This window comes from Pecten maximus, chromosome 6 (genome assembly GCF_902652985.1).
Source record: "Pecten maximus chromosome 6, xPecMax1.1, whole genome shotgun sequence".
Taxonomy (NCBI): Eukaryota; Metazoa; Mollusca; class Bivalvia; order Pectinida; family Pectinidae; genus Pecten; species Pecten maximus.
Window position 1 is genome coordinate 40,255,463 of NC_047020.1, and position 9,604 is coordinate 40,265,066.

Here is a 9,604-nt window from a genome sequence, read left to right on the forward strand (position 1 = left end):
ACGGTTTGCTGTATTACGTATCACGCTCGGAAATATATCAGGTTTTGACAGGATAAACCTTTAGGATCATACCAGTTAATCGTAAAATAGACAAAGGAGACAAATCGATATCAGTACCTAGTTCTTGTTTTCACATCCTTATTGTTTATCTATGTATTTAATCTTAACGCTGCTATTCATTATATATAATATTTACGTAAATATTGATCCGAACAGCTAGCAGCGAGATGTATTACGCAAGGGCTACGTTGCAATGTTGTTTCCTAGTGAAGTTGAAATGAGGCAATCGGTTCATTGATTATATTGAAGGTGCATTGACAGTTGGAACTAGTACCCGAACTCCCCCAGGGTCTTATCTAAGCATTTTTTCTAAGGAAAAAAATCCCTTGATAACAGTTTATAAAATTATCTTGATAATACGGAATGTATTTTTTAAGATATTAAATTATATCTGTTTCCTTTTAAGTAAACGTTTATTCCTCACTAACCGTGTACACACAGTAATTCGCTCGACGTCTATTTAGCACGTCACAATATAAATATAACAATATCTATGTAGTTTGCTTTGGTCACTAAGGAAGAGAAAAGTTATTTGAGACATACATAAATATGATAAGCAATAAAATGTATATTCAAATTCATTTTCAATCCTATAGATATGAATGTTTCATTAAGAATTTTACCTCTGTTCCTCCTTGTCCTCCTCATTTTCCTCTTCTTTACCATCCTTTTCCGGGCTTTTGTCTTCTTCTTTCTTTGTCCTAGAATATAATGCTCTATCAGTAATGCTACATTACATTACACACTCTCTACATTTAAATGCATCTGACTACTCGTATTGATTTTTATTGTATTTGCCGTTTTGTATACATGGAATGATCAGTTAAAACATATAATTATTGATATTGATGATAACATTTCTATCATTGGGTGTTATATTTTGTGATACATATTCCAGATGAATAAAGACTTACTGTGTATTTCCCATTGTATGCTGCCACCATCAGAAACACGACCTTGAAAGAGAACAAAATGTACTTGACATTAGTGTGTTTAATGTATTTTACCATTTCTGACAATAAAATAAAGTTTATAGTTAAAGTGTCCCGATTCATCGTTTAGACCAAAATTTCGCCCAATCCGATGTGGTGTTGTATTGGAGGTTTTTGCATCCATCACACAGGCGTCTGGTTGGTATTTATAGAATTTTTTTTTAACAAGGTGTAAACCTTGAAGATCAGAAGATGTATCGACTGTGGAACGGATGAAGGCTATCTTTATGAGAGCAGCTTTAAATCGTACAGTCTGATTGGTCGCCAATTTAAGTTAGTTTTGTTTATAGAACTGTCGATCAATAAGATTACCCGTTGCAAAACCGCACTAAATAGATATTCTAATTCCGTTCCATAGTCGATGCATTGTCGGCAATCCGATTTTGGTTAATTTTTTTTCATCTGTCGACTTTTTGAGTTTTACACCTTGTTGATGTAGTTTGAGTAGGGCTATTATTTTTTCATTTAAATAGTAAGCAGATGCAGAAGCCTGCGATCTATTGAACCGCAACGGTATACCCGTAACAGGCCTGTTATATAAAAGACTGAACAAAACAATATACTAGAGTATTTTGCGGAGCCAATATCTTCCAGCACTGGGCGTTGTGCTTCGTTATTTAGCACTGGGCATTGTGCTTCGTTATTTATTTACAGCGACGGGGTTTATCTAGATATCACCCATGGTCTCCGTGATACATATAAACCTTTCATCAGTCACTGGTAGATCGTTGCGATTCGATATACTGATGGTTAATTCTGCCTTGACAAAACTCCACGTGAATAAGCAAACTTTCGGTATAAATGTTTAATAGGGAAATTGAACACTCTTGAAATTATTGCTTTGATGTTTTAAAATTAATTTCAATTTTTTATAATACAATTTTAAATTATTGGTGATTTTTAATCAAAAGACAAATCGTTTTATTTTGCGCCATAAGTCTTATGACAGTCCATTAACAGAATGACTGTATACATCATTATGCTTTTCTCCTTTAATGATTCTATAGAGAAGTTCAACATAAATTTACCTCCGTTTCATTCTAGAAATAATTATTAAATGACTTTTTGTTAACAAAATAAGGATAAAACATAATTTTCTTTCTTTTTTTCTTCACGTATCATAATATGTTATGATGATATGTTAGTGTTAAACTGATGGGAAATAAAATGGAAAAAAAAGGAAATTTACCTCAGCCTTTTCCCCGCAGCCCGTACTCTAGGTAATCTCAGTTCTATCCCATTAACTATTAAAGGCCGATATTCATTTTAGCAGTACGTCTCTGTTAATCAACAGATACTTCCGCCTTTGTCTGTGCTCTTATCATTAAGTCACCCTTTCTGAACTCGTGACATACGTCCGATCCGTATACGTCACCGAGTTGGTATGTTATTATGACCTTCATGTGGTACGTCTCAACCTACCGCGTCTTCTTTACTGCGTTCATATCTGTTTTACCGAATAGTTACGGTACGTTTAATGGAACGTAAATGAAATTAAATTGGTATTTTAACATGACAGCCGCCTCCGCATGATGTGAGCTTCAAATATCGACAAATCGACAAAATTTCTCTTTTATTAGTTTGCAGTGTAAAATTGATATGTTCAATCATATATATATTGATATATTTTCAGTTCCCTGAAGACCAGCATTTGAACACCTGAGAAAACGCTCAGGACATCAACAGAATAGATTTGAAGTCATTTGTCATCTTTTAACTTAAATATGACAAATGACTTCAAATCAATTCTGTTGATGTCCTGAGCGTTTTCTTATGTGTTCAACTCCTTTGCATGGATTATTCAAGCTTATTTTACACATTGTGTTTTATAAAATATCACAGGCAAATGAAAATTCCCCGTCTGAAATTGACCAAAATGTACATTTGTAATACAAATGAAGCATCTCATTTCCGCCATATTGGATGTCAGTTGATTGAACCTATTTATTATATGCATTGACAAAAGTGTTATTCTTTTTTATTTTTCCACCATCAACAAATCTCTCTACCTTTAAGTCAAAGTTTGTATTTTACGTGTCTAGTCTTATTGCACGATAAAAACGGCATATGTTGTTTACATAAGACGTGATGGGATAATTTTGGACTTAAATGTGACAGCTGTGAAGAGCTACCGTTTGACTCTATAGAACCACAGTAATGGCTATATAGTGACATTTCAGGAAAATAATTAAATGAAAGATTATAAAACAGTTAAGGTCATGACTACTTAAGATCATTTCAAAACAAGTTAGCTTGTAGTTCATATATAATCTAATATGAGAATTCATTACATTTTTATCAGTGAAATATCAAAAATTATTCATTCTATAAAAGTGATATTTTCACTAGTGAAAAATATCACTTTTGCTGATTTGACCAATCAAATTAATGATTAGAAGATACCAAAATAATTGACCAATCAGAAAGCCCGACATATATGTCAGCACCTGGACAGGGGGAACTACTTTTTTGTTTACAAACGTATGCAAACTTTCGCTGTAGGCCTAGTTAGCATACGGGGTAGGTTTTTCGTTGATAAAAAATGTAATAAACAGAATATCTAACAGTGTCTTCAGTAATACCAAATATATTTCACTCGTGTGGCTAATAGTTTGATATTTTTCACTCGTGCTGCGCACTCGTGAAAAATATCAAAATATTAGCCCCACTCGTGAAATATATTTGGTATTACTGAAGACACTGTTAGATATCCTCTATGTTATAGCTGAATGTGTATTTTGTGTTTGATGTGAAAATGTTTTGTTAGCTATATATACGCATGAGTTATCACCTTTTAACTGTTGTATTTATATCGAAGTTACTATTAAACTGGGAGCACAAGTAGTGAAAATCTTCACAGAATATGTATGATGACAGGTGTTAAATAATAATCATTTCAAAACTGATTAATCAATACATTATCTGTATACGTGATAAGCTATTGGCAACCTATGGATTGAATTTAAAACATCTGAATCAGGAGTTGTTATCAAATGGAATATGTCACACTTTACGTTTAAATCATCTATATATTCCCCGATATTGAACCTGCTATATCTTTTTATTCTTCTAGAACTCGTCAGTGATGCAAAGGATAAAACGCTGAAGATGTCGCATTCAATGATTTGATAAAAACTCTCACATATTCATTTACATAACTGTTTGCTTATTATACGACTCGTGCATTTTTCTATTTTTTTTTATTGATAGATTCGTAATTTTTATTTTCTAATTTCAACAAAATTTTATTGACATTTTAAAAGTCAAATGGATTGAGCATTAGACTTAGCCCATGTAATTACGGTTCTTACCATGCGTGTTGGGTTCATATGCTATACTGGAAATCTGTTCTGAACTGTCGGTGCATTGAGATCAATGCAAATAAATTACATTTGTGAAGGTGCCGGCATCCCACCAGCAGTCAGTCAAATAAAGTGCAAAATTATGTGACATCTATTGAAATCGTATCATACAGAAATTCTTGCGAAGTTTACGTCTTCCTAACACTTTCCTCTTTTCGTGACAAGACAATACCTGAATGTAGCCTGTATTTAGAAGGCGGATGTCGTCAAGTAGAAAATCCCATCCCTTTCCCTCTGGGAAACCTTATCTTTTTTCACATATATTTTCTTGCTTATGCTTTATGCTCTTTATGTTTGAGCTATATTTACGGTTTAATTTACACAACGTATACATTAAAGAAAGACAGCTACTCAAAACGTGTGCCTTTAAAAAACGATCAAAAACCAAAATTAAACGTATTTATTTAAAGTAATAGTTTCCAAACGATTTTTATAATGAACATATTTTGCTGAATTTTAATTGTGCTAATTGTATATCCTGTTAAGTTTTTCTCTAATATATGTTGTATGTGTGTAAATGCATCGTTGCAAAAAATCTGTTTAAATTCACTATATCGCTAAAATATCAGAGCGTCAGAATTGATAAGAATGCAGTAAGTTAATGTACGTGGACTTTCGCAGACACGATTTCGTAGATATTTTGTGGCACCACATATACCGACCTGGTTTACTGATAACAGTAATGTAGATTAGGTGAAATTATCTTTGTTATTCAAAACTAAAGCGTAGCGACATGGCGTTAAACGTTGCCCTTGTTGGAGTGTGTATGGCCTTTATTTCGGTAAGTATCGCGGAAAATACACATTTCTTGATAATATTAGCACAAAGTATATATTCATATAACAATATGTATTTAATTGTTCGATAAACTGTAATGCATTGTTGTATCTGAGCGATAGCTCACCTCATAACTAATGAAGTATAACATATTACTCAGAATAATGAATTCCTTGCGGTTTATAATTAAGGAGAGTGTAATTAATTTATTGTTCGAGCAGAGTAGCTTAACACTTTTTTACTGGATATAATGAAGTCTTCGAAAGTTGAAAATAAGATATTTCTTGTTCTCGGTTTCTCTTTTCTATAGACATGTCCCTTCGATCGATATAAAGCACAGAGCATTAAAAGACGTTAGTTGTGTTTCAATGTCTGATGTTACTTTCGTACAAAACCGCTACATAAAACACAGAGAACTGCTACGTTTAAAACAGAACACCGCTACGTATAGCACAAATCACTGTTCAATACACGGAAATCCGTGACGTAAAACACAGGAAAATGCTTCGCAATAGAGTGTGAATGTAAATCAGTATGAAGTTTATGATTGAATGCCGTCACGTGAAAACGCTATATCATACGCAGGAAACTACGTAAAAACACAGTAAATGCTCAGTAATAACACAAAATACCACAACGTTTCAAAAAAAAGTAAAGAGTGTTGATGTGAATCATTGTGATTGTGAATCAGAGTGAATGTGAATCAGTGTGAATGTGAATCAGTGTGAATGTGAATCAGTGTGAATGTGAATCAGAGTGAATGTGAATCAGTGTGAATGTGAATCAGAGTGAATGTGAATCAGTGTGAATGTGAATCAGTGTGAATGTGCATCAGTGTGAATGTTTATGAGTGAATACAGTACATTACAGTGGAACTTCGTTAACTCGAACTCGGATAACTCGAATACCCCACTTAACTCTAAGTACCTCGTCGGTCCAGGCCGAATTCTCTCTTTATCTTAGTAAAGAAAACTCGGAAAACTCGAACTCGGAAAACTCGAAGAACTCGGATAATACGAAGTGAAAATTTGGTCCCAACAATAAAAATCCTATTTGAAATGATCGAATAACTCGAAGTATAATTTTCGTCGATCGGTGGTAAACGCCGACATTTTTTAAGAGCTAAATTCCGTTTGTAATACTGAACATATCGGCACTACTAACCTACATGCTATTATAAGTGTTTCATAAATTCATAAAAGAAATTGTCGGTTGAATCTTATAACAGCATGTCTTGGTGATAAAAAGTACTGCTTTACTTACATCAAGTAATTTCCTAAGGCGGTCGCCGATATTAGTACACACGATAGTCAACAACTCATCTACCCGCTCGCTCAAGCGGAACTAATTTCTGACACACCGGTAGATCTACCCGGCTGGTGTTTTTACAGGTGAAGAAATGAAACAGTCACCGGCGCCTATTAAATCTTTAAACTGCTGAAACTATAACGTAATTACTGCCAAGGTGTTCAGAGTACAACTGTAACGGTCAGTGCTGTCTATTAAATCGGATAAAACGCCAGCTCAGTTACAGTAACATTTTATACGCACATGCGCAGCCTAACTTCCGGTGCTAATACACATGGAAATGGCGTGGTTATCAATAAAAAGTAAGTAGGCCGATCAAACAGTATTTTATATGTTCAATAAAAGGTAATGGTTCTGTTACATTTTGCATGCAATCTGTGTTAAACTCAAACGGTTACCGGGTATTTGATTTGACATGAATAACTTGTTATTTTGTCGAATTCCGTTTTATCGTTTACCTTTTGCAAACATGACTTGGACATCAGATCGTTCTTGAAGTGACTAAGTGAAAGAAACTTTATTGTGACAGTATATCGACAAAACTACACCAAATTACAAGTAACATAACGAAACATTACATATATATTTACATGTATTGACCAGTCTTCACACTATACTGATGAGCGACAGAGCGAAGTTATAATGATGATATAATGTTGACAAATATTGACCAAACTTTTCACCAAAAATGATAACTCGCTTAATTCGAACACTCGGATAACTCGAAGTTTTTTCGTGGTCCCGTCGACTTCGAGTTAACGAAGTTCCACTGTATGTATACATTAATGAGAGAGGATGATGGTGTAAAAAGATACGTGTTAAGTATATTTGCAGATAAATATTAATTTGATAATTTAAATCTTCCATTAGATAATTGTGCTTATAACATAGAAAAGCATTCCGTAAATCGCATAAGGCCGAAAAACCTCTACGTAAAACACAGAAAACTGTAACATGATAAAACCCCCAACCTTATATCAATTCCAGGTCACAACCGCTATAACACCCGTGCCGGTATCACCGTTCCAGTGTCAAAGTAACAGTGACTGCAATGCTGATCAGTGTTGCTCGAAGATTCCCAAGATCATGGCCGTCAGCAGACGACAGATTGCTCCACTTCCAGAACTCCAACTAATCGTTAGCTGTATGTGTTAGCATGCTGTTAAAAGTGCATATTTATGATTGAATACAAATGAAGTAGAATTTGCCGAAACTCTCAAACGCACTTTACTTTCTAAATCATTTTCACAATTTTATAAAAAAAATAAAAAAATAAAAATAATAAAATGAAATAAAATGAAATGAATAAATAAATAAAATTAAAAAAAATAGGTACTTTATAACATGTCATAGATTAGTTATAGCTCATCTATCCGTTCACTTTTCTTTTTCAGCTTCTTGTAAACCTTACATACCAACGAACGGATCCTGTGTCAATGTGATTTCGGTTAATGGCGACTGCGGCTGCGCACCAGACCATACGTGCAAACACTTTCCTGAACTAGATCAACCATTTCTTTTTTCGAGAAAGCGTGATTTTTTCCTAGGGAATCCGTTAGCATATAGATGTGTTCCAAAGACCGTTTAAAATAACCAATACATTTTACAAAGATAAAATATGCTTTATTCTTACACAGAAACCAAACTGTTTCTTTTTTTTTCAATTTAAATTATATATCAGGTCTCTCAAAGTACTGCATTTCTATGAACTTCGTTAAACATAGATCTGACGGAGCATTGTTTAACTATGTGTTCCGATGATTCAAACTCATCTCACTAGCATCACTGAAGAGCTCTGACAGCTGTATGACACATATTTACATTGTATTATGTTTTATTTCGGCGTGATATAATATCTTTTAATACGTGCGGATCACTGGTGTTTATTTACAACAATTGCGAGGTAAGTTTTACTAACTTATATTAAACACGCTTGTTGGCCCGGAAATAACTGACCTGGTGGCCGAATATGTATGATGACAGGTGTGAAATAATAATCACTTCAAAACTGATTCATCAATAAATTATCTGTATTATATGATAAGCTATTTAAGCAACCTATGGTTTGAATTCATATAGCCTTTGCCTGTTATCCGATCAACTTTAGCAAATGTGGCCCAGTAACATGATAAAAAAATGATAAAGAACTGCTGTCCGACATCGAGTAAAAGAATAATACATGCTAGTCCCGAATCATATAAGTGTGTGCCAAAACTACATTAAAAGGTTCATTTGTAAATTTGATATTATTTTTTATTTATTATGATATTGTTCATACCTTAAAGATATACACTTAGTGAGAGTTTCTAATGCACTATAATTACATTACTTTACCTATATCTATATATTGTACATCGTTAACAATTTATCTTCGTGTATACATCTTATAATAGAGTTGATTACACGTAACCTGGGGTCATTGTTCCTCAAATCGTCGTCCATTTTCTTTTCTTCCTAGCTTCCTCACGTTGTAATTTCCTTTTAACTTTATTGCTAAGATCCTATTTAAAATGGTAGAATATGGCTTCTTTTCGTCAGAATAAGACAGACTAGTCCTTATCATTTTCCGGTTTACAAGATTGAAAGATAAGGATTGGTTAGTCCGTTTGCAGCATATAACATAATGATATCGTCCCTTCTTATGACCTTGTTTGTTGTGAAAAAAACCAGCTTTAAAACATCAGAATCAGGAGTTGTTATCAAATAGAATATGTCACACTTACGTTCAAATCATCTATATATTTCCCCGATATTGAACCTGCTGTATCTTTTTATTCTTGTAGAACTCGTCAGTGATGCAAGGATAAAAAGTTGAAGAAGTCGCATCGATGTTTTGATAAAAACTCTCAAATATTCATTTACATAATTATTTGCTTATTATACGACTCGTGCATTTTTCGATTGTGTTAGTGGACCCATAATTATTGATTCGTAACTTTTTATTTCCTAATTTTAACAAAATTTTATTGACATTTTACAAGTCAAATGCATTGACCATTAGACTTAGCCCATGTACATACATGTACTTTCAGATCCGGTTCTTACCATGCGTGTTGGGTTCATATGCTAACCTGGAAATCTGTTTCGAACTGCCGGTGTATTGAG

General features: G+C 33.6%; 1 protein-coding gene across 1 annotated transcript; it reads left to right on the forward strand.

The window, feature by feature from the left end:
- The first annotated feature begins 5,123 nt into the window (after positions 1-5,123).
- On the forward strand, positions 5,124-8,139 carry LOC117330231. Its single transcript, XM_033888452.1, has 3 exons — positions 5,124-5,195; positions 7,487-7,643; positions 7,894-8,139. Exons 1-3 carry the CDS (start codon positions 5,148-5,150, stop codon positions 8,085-8,087), a joined length of 399 nt encoding a protein of 132 aa, XP_033744343.1. The 5' UTR covers positions 5,124-5,147; the 3' UTR covers positions 8,088-8,139.
- The last annotated feature ends 1,465 nt before the right edge of the window (positions 8,140-9,604 follow it).

Excerpts from the sequence above, each read along its gene's own strand:
- LOC117330231 (XM_033888452.1), top strand. The coding sequence starts at position 5,148 with ATGGCGTTAAACGTTGCCCTTGTTGGAGTGTGTATGGCCTTTATTTCG. Across the intron at positions 5,196-7,486 it reads TGTGTATGGCCTTTATTTCG|GTCACAACCGCTATAACACC; the intron begins GTAAGTATCGCG and ends TATCAATTCCAG. Across the intron at positions 7,644-7,893 it reads ACTCCAACTAATCGTTAGCT|CTTCTTGTAAACCTTACATA; the intron begins GTATGTGTTAGC and ends TTTCTTTTTCAG.